Below are 16,943 nucleotides of genomic sequence, written 5' to 3'. Positions count from 1 at the left end.
ATAAACTCCACTCTATGTTAGCCTATGTGTCCATGCACACATGGACATTTTTTAGCTTTAATGAGCAGTGGAGTTTATGGGCTTTTTTCTGAACGCCAGAAATTCGCGTTCAAAGTGCCGTTTCTCATAGCCAAAAAACGACAAACGACGATAAACGCTTATAAACGCTCATAAACACACGTTATTTAGTGTTCGGCATTCTATTTTTTCAATGCATTGTGGGAGTTTGGAATGCACGGTGAGATTTTTGGAGTGTCCTCTGTATATTTTTATTGAAAACGCCCATAAACGCTAATGCTAATAAATGCTCATAAATGCTAGTACAAAACGCTGTTAAAAGCATGTTTTTCAACCAGCGTTTTCTGTCAGCAATCTGGCGTCCAGAAAAAGCTTTTTTGAGCTTCAGTGTGCATGGAGCCTAAGGCCCCTTTCACACATGCGGACATTATGTCCGTATTTCATCCATCCGTTTGCGGATGAAATACGGACATACATGCATTCCTATGGGATAGCGGGTGTCTGCAGATGAACATCCGCAGACACCCGCTTTTGTCCGCCTCCGCTATTGTCCGATTCTGCAGACGGAGGAAAATCCTATTTTTCTATCCATCTGCAGAGAGGATCGGATGAACACGGACAGACGGTCTGTGGTCATCCGATCCCCCATAGAGGAGAGCGGAGAGCTGATAGGGCGGTCCCTGCACAGTGTGCAGAGACCGCCCTGTCCGCCGCCGGCTCATCGGGGACAACGGTGCGATCCCCGCTGAGCGAGCGGATCATTACTGATCCGTCCCGTGTGAAAGGGGCCTAACTGAACAAGCTGTAGTTAGAAGCTGATTGGCTGCCATGCACAGATGCACCAGATTTTCACTCTCCAGTTAGTAAATCAACCTCACTGTGTCTATGTGAACGTGTTTAATTATCATTTCATGAAAAGTAATTGATTAAATGTTTATTTATACCTTCTTTTGGCCATTCTATTTCTCAACAGAGGTTACTATTGTTTATTCTACTGCAGTTAACTATTTATTTTAAAAACTACAGCACTGATGAAAAGTTTTCAATTTCCCATAAACAAACATGTACATTCATGCATTTATAAGGACTTGATTCGGTTGTATGTTGCATACATATTTGAAGCATCATGTAACCAAAGGTTTGAAAGGTTTAAGTCCAAAAATAAAACTGCACTACCTAATGCATATACATAAGCTTGTGCATTTTTTATTTCTTCTGGGGGAAATAATTAGTTAATTGCATTGCATCTGGGAAATGATGGAAACTTGAAAACAAATAATCCAATTAAGATCAAAGTCAAAGAATTGCAGCAGGGCTTTGAATGTACATAAACTGTACATTGCATGTACACATTTAAAAGTTAATTGACTTTGGCTTGCACAGCATTATAGTTTGTGGACACAGGAGGTTATTTACAAAAGGAAAATTCACTTTGCACTACAAGTGCAAACTACAAGTGCAAAGTACACTTGAAATTGCTCTAAAAGTGCACTTGGAAGTAAAGTCGCTGTAGATCTGAGGGGGACATGCAAAGAAAATAAAAAAAACAGCATTTTAGCTTGCACATGATTGGTTGATAAAATCAGCAGAGCTTCCCCTCATTTCAGATCTACCTCTCAGATTTACAGCGACTGCACTTCCAAGTGCACTTTTAGTGCAATTTCAAGTGCACTTTGGACTTGTAGTGGAAAGTGGATTTGCCTTTTGTAAATAACCCCCATAGTCTGAGTACATTTTCAGTTACCCTTCTGTTCTTTAGCTTTTTAAATATGTAGCTATGATCATGCAATAATTATAGACTAGCCTTTATTTTACAAGTTGTGCATAAGACACTTAGCGAGTCCATTTAAAATGACCTGCCACAAAGTCTGTACAGCTTGATGAGTGTCAACAGAAGGCAAACTGCAGCCAGGGATCAGCCGTAACTGCACGCCTTTCTGCAGCACTGCCTGCTTCCAAGAACGTCTGCTTAGTGCTTCAACTAAACTAAAGGTCGCTTTTAAAAGCAGTTAATTAACCCATTTCTTGTGGATTGTGATGAAAAAATTATTTTCTACAAATAACCAGGATTCATAGCAATTGTAATAAAATAAAGATGAGCTAGGTTACACTTCAAAGCCCTTCTAACAGGTAACTTGTATCACGAAGGTTAATACTGTACTAAACTATTATGGTTCACCAACAATGAAGATAGAATTGCTTGGTGCACTTGGCTGGTGGTGTAATGGTGTGGGGGGATATTTTCTTAGCACACTTTGGACCCCTTAGTACTAAATGAGCATCATTTAAATACCATGGCCTACCTGAGTATTGTTGATGACTAAGGATGAGCTTCGAGTTCGAGTCGAACTCATGTTCGACTCGAACATTGCCTATTCGCCTGTTCAGCGAACAGTGAACAATTTGGGCTGTTCGCAGCAAATTCGAAAAGCCGGAACACCCTATACAAGTCTATGGGAGAAATCTAAAGTGCTCATTTTAAAGGGTAATATGCAGGTTACTGTCCTAAAAAGTGTTTGGGGACCCGGGTCCTGCCCCAGGGGACAGGGATCAATGCAAAAAAAAGTTTTAAAAACGGCCGTTTTTTCAGGAGCAGTGATTTTAATAATGATTAAAGTAAAACAATAAAAGTGTAATATTCCTTTAGATTTCGTAGCTGGGGGGGTATCTATAGTATGCCTGTGAAGGGGCGCATGTTTCTGGTGCTTAGAACTGTCCCTGCACAAAGTGTCATTTGTGCAGGAAAAAAAGTCTTTTAAAATCACTTGCGGCTAAATTGTCGGGTCTCCGTAATACAGAGAACACTCAATGAGTGTTCTCTGTATTAGCCGACAATTCATTCATTCATTGATTAAAAAAAAAAAAAAAAAAGCGTGGGGGTTCCCCTAAATTCAATTACCAGGCCCTTCAGGTCTGACATGGATATTAAGGGGAACCCCGTGTCAAATTTAACCACTTCAATACCGGGCACTTAAACACCTTCCTGCCCAGACCAATTTTGAGCTTTCAGCGCTGTCGCACTTTGAATGACAATTGCACGGTCATGCTACACTGTACCCAAATGAAATTTTTATCATTTTTTTCCCCACAAATAGAGCTTTCTTTTGGTGGTATTTGATCACCTCTGCGGTTTTTATTTTTTGCTAAACAAATAAAAAAATACCGAAAATTTTGAAAAAAAAACGTTTTTTTTTTGTTTCAGTTTCAAAACTTTGCAAATAAGTAAGTTTTCTCCTTCACTGATGGGCACTGATGGGCTTACACTGATGGGCAATGATAAGGCGGCACTGATGGGCACCGATGAGGTGGCCCCAATGAAGTGGCACTGATGAGGCGGCATTGATGGACACCGATATGTGGCACTGATAGGTGGCACTGATGGGCAACACGGATGGGCACTGATAGGTGGCACAAATTGGCACGGATTGGCATGGATGGGCATGGATAGGTGGCACAGGTGGGCATGGGTTAGGCGGCACAGGTGGGCATGGGTAGGCGGCACAGGTGGGCATGGGTAGGTGGCACAGGTGGGCATGGGTAGGCGGCACAGGTGGGCATGGGTAGGCACTGATAGGCGGCACAGATGGGAACTGATAGGCGGCATTGTATTATAATATATTGTACTAATGGATGCCAATCAGTGCCAATCAATAATGCATGCCAATCAGTGATGCCCATTGTGGGCACTGATTGGCATCCATTATGGGCACTGATTGGCATCCATTGTGGCACTGATTGGAATCCCTGGTGGTCTAGGGTGGCATACCTTGTCCTTGGCATCCCTGGTGGTCTGGTGGCGTCCCTGGTGGTCCAGTGTTGGCATCCTCGGGGGGGCTGTTCTGATAATCGATCAGCACAGACCCCCCCTGTCAGAGGAGCAGCCGATCAGCTCTCCTCTACTCGCGTCTGACAGACGCGAGTGTGGAAAAGCCAATCACCGGCTTTTCCTATTTACACTGTGATCAGCCGTGATTGGACACGGCTGATCACGTGGTAAAGAGTCTCCGTCGGAGACTCTTTACCGAGATCGTAGTTGCCGGGTGTCAGACTGACACCCCGCAAAACAACGATCGCCGCGATGCGTGCCCCCGGGGGCGCGCAGCGGCTCATAATCCTGATCACGTCATATGACGTCCGGTCAGGATTATGAAACCACTTTGCCGCCGTCTATTTGCTATAGGGCGGGCGGCAAGTGGTTAAAAAAAAATTTGCCGTGGGGGTCCCCCTAAATATCCATACCAGACCCTTCAGGGCTGATATGGATATTAAGGGGAACCCCGCATCAAATAAAAAAAAAAATTGACGTGGGGGTCCCCCTAAAAATCCATATCAGACCCTTTATCCGAGCACGCAACCTGACAGGCCGCAGGAAAAGAGGGGGGGACGAGAGAGCGGCCCCCCCTCCCTCCTGAACCGTACCAGGCCACATACCCTCAACATTGGGAGGATGCTTTGGGGGTCTGTGACCCCTCAAAGCACCTTGTCCCCATGTTGATGAGGACAAGGGCCTCATCCTCACAACCCTGGCCGTTGGTTGTGAGGGTCTGCGGGCGGGGGGCTTATCAGAATCTGGAAGCCCCCTTTAACAAGGGGACCCCAGATCCCACCCCCCCTGTTTGAAATGGTAAGGGGGTACAAAAGTACCCCTACCATTTCACAAAGAAAGTGTCAAAATGGTTAAATAAGACAAACACACTTTTGAAAAATTCCTTTATTAAAAATGAAAAAAATAAAAAAAAGATTCCAGCGGTGCTAATCCACTCTTGCTATCCAGCGACGGATCTCCGGGGTCCAGCGATGGATGATCATATCCAGCGACGGGGGATCTCTCAGTCCAGCGCTGTCCATACATCCTTCTTCTGTCTCCACTCCGGAGACACTGCAGAGAGCCCAGCGCTGACATTTCTTATATTAGGTGGGCGGGGCCACCCGTCACCTGACCCCGCCCCCTCTGACGCTGGTGAAGGGAGCCAGGGGTTCCCCAGTGACGTGTGGGTGACCCCGTCCCCTCAGATGTAACGGAAACCTGTGTTACATCAGAGGGGGCGGGATCACCCACACGTCACTGGGGAACCCCTGGCTTCCCTCTCCAGCGTCAGAGGGGCGGGGTCAGGTGACGGGTGGCCCCGCCCTCCTAATATAAGAAACGTCAGCGCTGGGCTCTCTGCAGTGTCTCCGGAGTGGAGGCAGAAGAAGGATGTATGGACAGCGCTGGACTGAGAGATCCCCCGTCGCTGGATATGATCATCCATCGCTGGACCCCGGAGATCCGTCGCTGGATAGCAAGAGTGGATTAGCACCGCTGGAATCTTTTTTTAATTTTTTTCATTTTTAATAAAGGAATTTTTCAAAAGTGTGTTTGTCTTATTTAACCATTTTGACACTTTCTTTGTGAAATGGTAGGGGTACTTTTGTACCCCCTTACCATTTCAAACAGGGGGGGGGCCGGGATCTGGGGGTCCCCTTGTTAAAAGGGGCTTCCAGATTCTGATAAGCCCCCCGCCCGCAGACCCTCACAACCAACGGCCAGGGTTGTGAGGATGAGGCCCTTGTCCTCATCAACATGGGGACAAGGTGCTTTGAGGGGTCACAGACCCCCAAAGCATCCTCCCAATGTTGAGGGTATGTGGCCTGGTACGGTTCAGGAGGGAGGGGGGGCCGCTCTCTCGTCCCCCCCTCTTTTCCTGCGGCCTGCCAGGTTGCGTGCTCAGATAAAGGGTCTGATATGGATTTTTAGGGGGACCCCCACGTCAATTTTTTTTTTTAATTTGATGCGGGGTTCCCCTTAATATCCATATCAGACCTGAAGGGCCTGGTAATTGAATTTAGGGGAACCCCCACGCTTTTTTTTTTTTTTTTTAATCAATGAATGAATGAATTGTCGGCTAATACAGAGAACACTCATTGAGTGTTCTCTGTATTACGGGGAGCCGACAATTTAGCCGCAAATGATTTTAAAAGACTTTTTTTCCTGCACAAATGATACTTTGTGCAGGGACAGTTCTAAGCCCCAGAAACATGCGCCCCTTTACAGGCATACTATAGATACCCCCCAGCTACGAAATTTAAAGGAATATTACACTTTTATTGTTTCACTTTAATCATTATTAAAATCACTGCTCCTGAAAAAACGGCCGTTTTTAAAACTTTTTTTTGCATTGATCCATGTCCCCTGGGGCAGGACCCGGGTCCCCAAACACTTTTTAGGACAGTAACCTGCATATTACCCTTTAAAATGAGCACTTTAGATTGTGAACGTTCGAGTCCCATAGACTTTAATAGGGTTCTAAAGTTCACACGAAGTTTAGGTCTGTTCGCAGGTTCTGGTGCGAACCGAACAGGGGGGTGTTCGGCTCATCCCTATTGATGACCATGTCATCCATTTATGACTACAGTGTATGCATTTTCTGATGGCTACTTCCAGCAAGATAATGCACCATGTCACAAACATCAAATCATCTCACCACTGGTTTCTTAAACATGACAATGAGTTCACTTTTGGGATAATGTGGAACAGGAGATTTGCATTATGGTTGTGCAGCTGACAAATCTGCAGCAACTGCGTAATGCTATCATGTCAATATGGACCAAAATCTCAGAGGAAAGGTTCCAACACCTTGTTGATTCTATGCCATGAAGAATTAAGGCAGTTCTGAAGGCAAAAGGAGGTCCAACCCGGTACTAGCAAGGTGTACCTAACAAAGTGGCTGGTGAGTGTATATTCCCCATGAATTTAAAGCAAATGTAAACCCTTTGATTCTTCTGATCATTTATAGTTAAAAGTAAATCCTACAGGTAGGGTTCACTGGAAACTCTGACACACTCTGGCATACACTGGCACACTATTCAAATAAAGAAGAATCATGACCACTAGGTACTGGCCCATATTAATCAAGTTCCAGAAATGCTTATTTAGGCCTGCAAATAGGATCACATTTACCATAACACTCCTGCGTGTATGTTTCTAAAGTAGGTGTCTAAAGTAGCCCATACATTAATATTTTTTTTAATTTAACCAGCAGGTTGAACGAAAAAAAGGACTTGACTCCTCCATCTACACACCTGAGGTGGATAGGGGAAACGTCCACACTGTGCTTTTGTAGTCTGACGGTGGGGAGACAAAGGCCTCTTTCACATGACCGATCCGTTCAGGTCTGCCTGTCAGTTTTTTAGGCAGACCTGAACGGATGCTCCATAGACCTCTATGGAGCGTCGGATGTCAGCGGTGACATGTCTGCTGACATCCGACCGGCTCAGATCTGAAAAAGTGTGACGGAGGAAAAACCTACTTTTCCATCCCTCTGCGGATTGGATCGGGTAATGACGGACACTGCGGTCCGTCATCATCCAATCTCCCATAGGGGACAGCGGCGCTCTGACAGGTCCGTACCTGCACAGTGTGCAGAGACAGACCTGTCATCTTCCTGCTCAGCGGGGATCGATGGAGCGAACCCTGCTGAGCAAGCGCATGTCCGCGGGGCAGATCACCACTGATCCGTCCCATGTGAAAGAGGCCTTACTCTGATTACAGCTGCCTGTTATAGCCAGCTGAGCTAATTGAGCGTCACAAATCTGACTTCTGTAAAACCATCCTGCCCATACATAGACATACATAAATCCGGCCGGTCCCACCACAACTGGCAACATTTTTTTTTAGCCTGAACATCTGATAAGATGATTCTAAGTTAGAGGCTTAAATTGCTACCAGCTACAACAAATGTACATACAGATTCTGGGACTGTCATATCTGCTGAACTAAAACATACATGTGCAAACAGCAAAGATGAAATGAAATGTATGTCAAGCCATAGAATCCAGTTCTCAATTTATTTTAGTCATAGTGTAACCAATTAGGTTCTAATTATTGATCACTATACTTTGCACACTGGATTTTGCCTTACTACATATTGTTAGTTATGTATCCTCTCCTGCTTTATGCTTTTTCTTGCCTGGCTATATATATATATATATATATATATATAAATATATATATATATATATATATATATATATATATATATACACATACATACATACATACACACACACACACACACAATATGGTGTCTTCCATGATCCACAAAAAGGTGACACCCCAATTCAGTTACACAATTGGAGCATCAGATAAACACCTATGAATGACAGGAATCAGCACTTGAATTTAGCAAGGTTAATTTGCGTCATGAATTTTCCTCAGTTAAAAAAAAGCATGGTCATAGTCTCTTTAGCAGTATATTCCTCCTAGGGAAATAAAGCCAAACATTTTGTAAAAAAAAAAAAAAGGTAAGTTCTGAATGTGGGTTTAAGGGTTGGAAAAACTGTCAGGGTTTTATTGATGTACATGGCTTCTATATGGAGATTTCCCCTCATTTTTATCCCTGTTGCACAAGACAAAAAAATGAGTCAAACAGGTGTCAATGGGACAGGAGGGTACAAGGCAACAAGATAAACCTCAACAAAAAGTCCTAAGTGTTCCCTACATATATAAAACATGCCCCTGTGTCCCCGTTGGAGATATATGCCATCAATTCCTGTCCCTCCAACTTATGTCATTAGAAAAGGAAATTAAGGTAAATTCCCCAAGTAGGAATATAAACAACAACAAACGTTCAAAACCATCACACATAAAAAATAAACATTTTAGCTGTAGCTGAGAAATTTAAACGATCTAAAACACATTTTTATGAGTAGTATATAGAGCTTGTTAGGGTTACAATTTCTGTCAGGTTTTTATTGATATCACTATTTTTCATGAGCTAATTCACCCTCTCTATTTGTCCTGAAGACTATTGTTCCCAGTATAGAAAATGATGGGAAATCACAAACGTTTGAGTCACAGGAGCAGGAAGTGAATCAAAATCTTCCATTTGGGAAGCCTGATGCGGGAATAACTGCCTACGAAGAATTTGAGAGAGATCCCCTCCTTATTTCCTGCTGTGTTTTTGGGACAGGAATTGAAGGGAAATTTCTCTGACAGGACACAGACAGCCAAAAATATAACATAACCGTGGTCTTATCTAGCGTTGCACCAATTCTGATACTGGTAACAGTGCCAAAACAAAGCATTTGCACAAGTACTTGTACTCATGCAAATGCTCCGATACTTAAACCGACACCTTCGGTTCAGGTGCGATTTCCATTGTCATACACTTTGACAATTCAAACCTGAAATGCACCTGGACCGCTGAAAGAAGTCACACAAGAGGGGGCCATAATCCCGCTGCCAAAATCAGATCTTAAAAAACAGATATCGGCGCATACCTAGTCTTATCCAATCTTCACTCTAGCCAATATTTAGAAAAAAAAGTTTGGGCTTTACATAAACTTTAACTGCTTTTCTCTGCAATATATTGTTTTGCTTTTTCTATTGTGTTGGCGCTTTGTTGGCTGAGCACCCAAGAAGTGCTTTAACCACTTTCAGACCGGACCATTTTGCTGGTAAATGACCAGAGGTCTTTTTACACTTTGGCACTGCGCTGCTTTAACTGGTAATTGCGCGGTCATGCAATGTTGTACCCAAACAAAATTTGCGTCCTTTTCTTCCCACAAATAGAGCTTTCTTTTGATGGTATTTGATTGCCTCTGCGATTTTTATTTTTTGCGATATAAACGTAAAAAGACCGCAAATTTTGAAAAAAAATGATATTTTCTACTTTTTGTTATTAGAAAAATCCAATAAACTCAATTTTAGTCATACATTTAGGCCAAAATGTATTCAGCCACATGTCTTTGGTAAAAAAAAAGTCAATAATTGTATATTTATTGGTTTGCGCAAAAGTTGTCACATCTACAAACTAAGGTACGTTTTCTGGAATTTACGCAGCTTTTAGTTTACGACTGCCTATCTCATTTCTTGAGGTGCTAAAATGACAGGGCAGTACAAAACCCCCCCAAATGACCCCATTTTGGAAAGTAGACCCCCTAAGGAAATTGATAAGAGGCATGTTGAGCCCATTGAATATTTTATTTTTTTGCCTCAAGCGATTGAATAATGACAAAAAAAAAATTATTTTTTTTTTTTTACACAAAGTTGTCACTAAATGATATATTGCTCACACATGCTATGGGCGTATGTGAAATGACACCCCAAAATAAATTCTGCTGCTTCTCCTGAGTACGGGGATACCACATATGTGGGACTTTTTGGGAGCCTAGCCGCGTACAGGGCCCCGAAAACCAAGCACCGCCTTCAGGCTTTCTAAGGGCGTAAATTTTTGATTTCACGCCTCACTACCTATTACAGTTTTGAAGGCCATAAAATGCCAAGATGGCACAAAACCCCCACAAATGACCCCATTTTAGAAAGTAGACACCCCAAGCTATTTGCTGAGAGGCATGTTGAGTCCATGGAATATTTTATATTTTGCCACAAGTTGCGGGAAAATTACAAACTTTTTTTTTTTTTTTTTTTTTTCACAAAGTTGTCACTAAATGATATATTGCTCATGCATGCCATGGGCATATGTGAAATGACACCCCAAAATAAATTCTGCTGCTTCTCCTGAGTACGGGGATACCACATATGTGGGACTTTTTGGGAGCCTAGCCGCGTACGGGGCCCCGAAAACCAAGCACCGCCTTCAGGCTTTCTAAGGGCGTAATTTTTTGAGTTCACTTCTCACTACCTATTACAGTTTTGAAGGCCATAAAATGCCAAGATGGCACAAAACCCCCACAAATGACCCCATTTTAGAAAGTAGACACCCCAAGCTATTTGCTGAGAGGCATGTTGAGTCCATGGAATATTTTATATTTTGCCACAAGTTGCGGGAAAATTACAAACTTTTTTTTTTTTTCACAAAGTTGTCACTAAATGATATATTGCTCACGCATGCCATGGGCATATGTGAAATGACACCCCAAAATAAATTCTGCTGCTTCTCCTGAGTACGGGGATACCACATATGTGGGACTTTTTGGGAGCCTAGCCGCGTACGGGGCCCCAAAAACCAAGCACCGCCTTCAGGCTTTCTAAGGGCGTTACAGTTTTGAAGGCCATAAAATGCCAAGATGGCACAAACCCCCCCCCCCAAATGACCCCATTTTAGAAAGTAGACACCCCTAAATTTAGGGGTACACTAGTGAGACTAGGTAATAAATGGCGGGTGCCCTGAAACTATAAAAAAATAACTAACCAACCAGCGTCACCTGTAACAGTTATATGGTGATCACTGGTGAAAGGGTTAACTAGGGGGCAATCAGGGGGCTTTATGCGGTAGTATATGGGGGTCCCTGGCGCTATAAAAAGCTGCGGCGAACCTAAATACCTACCTGCCTAACTAGCGTCACCTGTGACACTAATACAGCGATCAGAAAAACGATCGCTTATTAGGCTGGGTTCACACTGGAGCGATGCGGGAACGCCACGAATGCGCGGCGGGTTCCCGCATCGCATGCCTCCCGGCGGCAGTTCACACTGCCCTATGCGAACTGCTGGGAGTGTCAGTGAAATGTTAATGACACCCCCAGATCAGTTCGCATATCGCAGTGCGATCTGCAAACTTGGATCGCATGGTGTGAACACCCATGCGATCCGATTCTGCTGCGGACCAAAAAAAGGGTCCCGTGCGAGTTTGCGGCGGGTGCGGCGGGTGCGACACGAATTCAGCCATACTATCTGTATAGCTGAACTCGAATCGCACAGAGATCGGATGTGATTTGCACTGCAGTGCGGTGCGAATCACATCCGTTCTCATAAACCGCTGCAATGTGAACCCAGCCTTAGTGACACTGGCGACGGGGGGTGATCACGGGGTTAAACCTTTATTGGGGGGGTTAGGGGGGTACCTTAGAACTAAAGGGGGCTAACCCTAACTGCCCTAACAGTTATTAGTCACAAATGACACCTGCCGGGTGATCAGGGGGTTAAACCTTTATTAGGTAATAAATGGCGGGTGCCCTGAAACTATAAAAAAATAACTAACCAACCAGCGTCACCTGTAACAGTTATATGGTGATCACTGGTGAAAGGGTTAACTAGGGGGCAATCAGGGGGCTTTATGCGGTAGTATATGGGGGTCCCTAGCGCTATAAAAAGCTGCGGCGAACCTAAATACCTACCTGCCTAACTAGCGTCACCTGTGACACTAATACGGCGATCAGAAAAATGATCGCTTATTAGGCTGGGTTCACACTGGAGCGATGCGGAAACGCCGCGAATCCGCGGCGGGTTCCCGCATCGCATGCCTCCCGGCGGCAGTTCACACTGCCCTATGCGAACTGCTGGGAGTGTCAGTGAAATGTTACTGACACCCCCAGATCAGTTCGCATATCGCAGTGCGATCTGCAAACTCGGATCGCATGGTGTGAACACCCATGCGATCCGATTCTGCTGCGGGCCAAAAAAAGGGTCCCGTGCGAATTTGCGGCGGGTGCGGCGGGTGTGGCGGGTGCGGCGGGTGCGGCGAATGGCTGAACTCGAATCGCACAGAGATCGGATGTGATTTGCACTGCAGTGCGGTGCGAATCACATTCGTTCTCATAAACCGCTGCAATGTGAACCCAGCCTTAGTGACACTGGCGACGGGGGGTGATCACGGGGTTAAACCTTTATTGGGGGGGTTAGGGGGGTACATTAGAACTAAAGGGGGCTAACCCTAACTGCCCTAACAGTTATTACAGTCACAAATGACACCAATGCAAAAAAAAAAAAAAAATGACATTGGTGTCACTGTGACTGGGGGGGCAGGGGTAATTGGGGGGGTGATCGGGGGGTAAAGGGGGGGTGTGAGTGTGCCTGGCATGTTCTACTGTGTGTGGGATGTGTTGGTGCAACTCACTGATCCGCTCTCCTCCGTGTCGGAACGAAAAATACCGACACGGAGGAGAGAATACATCACTTCCTCTCCTGTGTTTACATTACAGGAGAGGAAGTGATGTCACCGGGGATTTCCATTCGTCGGGAGCGATCGCGAGGGGGTGGCCATGAATGAATGGCCGTCCCCTCGTCCGGGATCGCTCCCGAACGAAAACCGACCGCCGCAGGCACCGGGCGGGGGCCCGATCGGGCCCCCGACCCGCGGGAGGCAAATCACGTACATGTACGTGCTTATGCCTGCCCGTGCCATTCTGCCGACGTACATCGGCGTGCGGCGGTCGGCAAGTGGTTAAACTCAGAACTTTTCTGGAACTGATGAGAAACTATTGTATTATGGTTTGTTGATGCAGAATTTCCCCCATTTTTGAGAAACCTTTGCTTTGACATATTGAGATGTCTATTGCCAGGGTAAATCAGAGAGTAAAAAAATAAAACTGGACTTACTTGAAATTGTGCATGAACTGTTGAAATTTATCAGCTCTTTTGGACAATGGTACAATGATATTTACAAGGACATTGGCCATGTTCAGCTTTTCATTCTTCACTTTTAGAACAGGTCCAAATGGTCGAAAGAGCACAAGCCGCTTAAATTCTTGACTTCTCTCGCCTTTAAAAGTCAGTTCATACAATGTACCCTTATCTCTCTCAGTTCTATATATACCTATGAAAGAAAAAACATATATTACGATAATCTGCATATATTTTCTATTAGAGCCTGCAGGAGTAACATGGTTTACTTTATAAGGATTATTAAATTAACAATAATATGGCAATTTAAGCAGAATAACAATATCCAGAAGCAATACTCTTTTTTGTAAATTGTTTATCGCTATAATTTAGGATGCAGAAAGGCAAGAAAGCATCTTAATATGGAACCATTCACTCTTATATCAGAGAAGGGCTCTCTGATTCCTACTGTATTAAATTCTATTATAATTGTACTGTCTGCCCTTATGTTGTAAAGCGCTGTGTAAACTGTTGGCGCTATATAAATGCTGTATAATAATGATAATATTAATGACTAAGCCCTTGCACACACGGTCGAAGATTCCGACAACCAAATCCGAGTAATTTCGACGGATTAATTCCGGAAGAGGTCCGGAAGTGATGTTGCATACACACGGTCGGACTAAGTTGTCGGAAAATCCGATTGTACATAACGTGATGACGTTATTTCGTTAGACGGGACTACGTTCAGGCTAGTAGCCAATAGCTTTGGTCTAGGAATTTGATCTGAGCATGCGTGGCACTTTGTCCGTCGGAGTAGGCTACACATGATCGGAGTATGTCCGATCGGAGCATTTTGTCTGAAAATTTTACCGGCAAGTTGGAAAACTTGGTCCGTCGGATATTCTGACGGAAACAGTCCGATGCAGACCACACACAGTCGGAATATCCAACAAAATGGTCCGATAGGACACATTCCGTCGGAATCTCTGACCGTGTGTACAAGGGCTAAGAGTCATGATATAATTAATTTCTGTTACAATCATTTCTGAATTAAATAACATTATTGTAACAATTCTGGCATGATAAAATATTATTACCATTGCGCAATAGGTCACAACTTTTTCTCATTTAGGAATTGAATAACTACATTTTAAAATGCTCTTTGTTAAAATGAACTTTTTTGACTGCATATGGTTGTATTAACACATTTAGCTTCCTAAAAATACATTACATTTGTGTCTAATAAAATAATAATTGCTTATGAAGTACATATTTTTTAACAGTTAGGAGTGTGAAAGAAATTACAATGTATTACAAACTTCTGTTTAAAAAAGGATATCCTCCAAAGTATTACTGGATGTGAAGCCCAAGAGTACAAGACACAAGGAATTATTGTGTTGACCTAAGTAACTCATCTATTCAATAGTTTCCATATCTACATGCGTTTCCTCTTTTATCGTATACTCATACAACAGGAAACAGCAGCAGCATAACATTTATGACAGATGGTATTCTACTAGAACTGCAATCAGTGTGTTGTCAAAGTATATACCATGTCCCAAAATAGAATATATTGTTCCTTTACATAAACACTATAGCAGTCATAAACAATGCCAAATGTGTATTATGTATATAATTTAATCGGCTTTCTTTTAGTGAACATGATGCAAGTATTGCTTAGATTATATGGTACAGAAGAGGTCTAGTGCTAGAATTACTACCCATGATCTGATGTTCGTGGTGATGCCGCACATTTGTGGAACAATCGTGATTTGTGTGTGTGGGACTGACGCACGTGTTCGCCTTTGCACGCTAGCACGGGGGGGATGGGGGCACTTTACTTTCTTTTTTTTTTTACACTGCTGCCTTCATTTTTTATTTTATTTTTATCACCTTTATTGCTATCACAAAAAATTTAAACATCCTTGTGACAGCAATAGGCATGTGACAGGTACTCATTATGGAGGGATCTGGAGTCTATATGACCCCAAATCCCTCCTTTGCACTTAAAAGCGTTCAAACTCCAAGATTGGTGTTTTTGAATACTTTTGATTTTCAAAAAATGGCGCCATTAAGATGCCAGTAAACCGGAAATAATGTCATGTCATTCCTTGGGGGTTACCACAGTGTTGACCCAATCAAACCTAATTCCGGCTTTCTTAAGGTCTCTGACTAGCCGGTGGACGTGACGGCTAATACCTCGGGTCCCCCAGTATGGCTTGACAACCCAAACAAGCCACAGAAGGCGTTAGGAGGGTGCATCCCCTCCCTCTGCTTGTAATAACAACTGAGCGGCTAGTTAGCCACTCTTGTTGTTTTTACAAGAGAGCCGACCGTTGAGTCTACAAAACAGTGCTGGGGACATCACCCCAGTACAACTATTTGAAGTTAAATGATGGACCACGTACATGATTTGGTGGCAAGTGGTTAAGGAAGAACTAAGACAGCAAGCATCAGTGGCCAGTGGGACTGCAGGTCAATCTGAAGATGTGGATCACAGTCTCAGAAAAAGTAAAAAGCTGCAATGACTGGTACTATTTAAAGTGGAACTAAACCCTACTGTTTCTTACTGCGAAGGACACTGCCATAGTATCCTTAGTATTGATCTGCAGTTGTCAGGGTGCTGCACATGTGATCAGTTATTACACCAGTCATTTGATAACTTTCATTTCACTTTATTAATACTTTGGTAACAAGCCTCTCAAAAGAATGTTAAACCAAAAATGTTTAAATTATTTTTACAATTACGTATATTTTTTCCCTTTGGTATCTGTATAGGATCTTCCAAGTAAAAATTACCAGATGTTTAATAATATTATTTATAATATACAAAATGCAGCTCTAGTGGTATCTGCAGATAGGCTATATCCTCTTAAAAAAAACACACCCATACACACGTGCAAATAGTCACAACATATATTAATGTGTTAAAAGAAGTACTGTTGTAACTAGGGTTGCCACCTTTGTCCTGGCAAACCTAGGGATGAACTGTATCTAATGGGCTCAAGGATATTGATATCTGACTGTCTGTGTCCTAGAAATCAAACTTGCTTGGCCAATTATTCTTAGGCTTAGTGAGACCAGGGCCCATTCATTTTTTCCAAAAGCTTCCATGCCCTACCATTAATGGCCTATTTACCAGTACTTATTTTCTGGTGGGTTGGTTTAAGGCAGTTCATTGAAATACAAGAAAAGTAAAGAAATACATACTTTGCATATCTATATAATAAAAGTAGGGTACTTGAAAATATGTATTCCTATACTTTTATTGCATGCAATTTAAATATTTAAATATGTATTCCTATACTTTTATTGCATGCGTTTAAACTTTGTTCACCTGCCTAGTGCCTGCTATGGATGTCTGTTTATCATTACATGACTGCAAGGCAGATCAATAGATGTACATAGCAGGTTCTAGGCAGGTAATACATCTATCCAGCATATACAGTGCCATGTCATTCAGTGTAGGTCTACACTACTCATACTGCCACTGACTCTCCCAGTCTCTGTGCCACTTCTGTAATCTCTGCAATTGCTCTTCTATTGCAGGTGGAGAGAGGACCCTGCTGCTCACGTCTGCATCTTCTACAACCCTCTTCCAATGCTCCTCACCTCTACACAACCTGCATCCCTTTTCCTATGCTGCATATCTCTGCTT

At 43.3% G+C, this 16,943-nt stretch overlaps 1 protein-coding gene across 2 annotated transcripts in view; it reads right to left on the bottom strand.

The window, feature by feature from the left end:
- Positions 1 to 16,943, bottom strand: part of CSGALNACT1 (chondroitin sulfate N-acetylgalactosaminyltransferase 1) — a 512,632-nt gene that overhangs the window by 81,711 nt on the left and 413,978 nt on the right. For both annotated transcript variants that reach the window (XM_077476198.1, XM_077476199.1), the window contains one exon: positions 13,280 to 13,496. In XM_077476198.1, coding sequence (XP_077332324.1) covers positions 13,280 to 13,496 — 217 coding nt within the window. The remainder of the gene's footprint in view (positions 1 to 13,279; positions 13,497 to 16,943) is intronic.

The sequence above is a fragment of the Lithobates pipiens genome, unplaced genomic scaffold (genome assembly GCF_037356315.1).
Source record: "Lithobates pipiens isolate NorthernLeopardFrog02 unplaced genomic scaffold, aLitPip1_a1.2 Scaffold_13, whole genome shotgun sequence".
In the NCBI taxonomy this organism is placed as follows: domain Eukaryota; kingdom Metazoa; phylum Chordata; class Amphibia; order Anura; family Ranidae; genus Lithobates; species Lithobates pipiens.
Note: the sequence above shows the minus strand (reverse complement) of the source record. Positions and strands in the feature narration are given on the sequence as shown.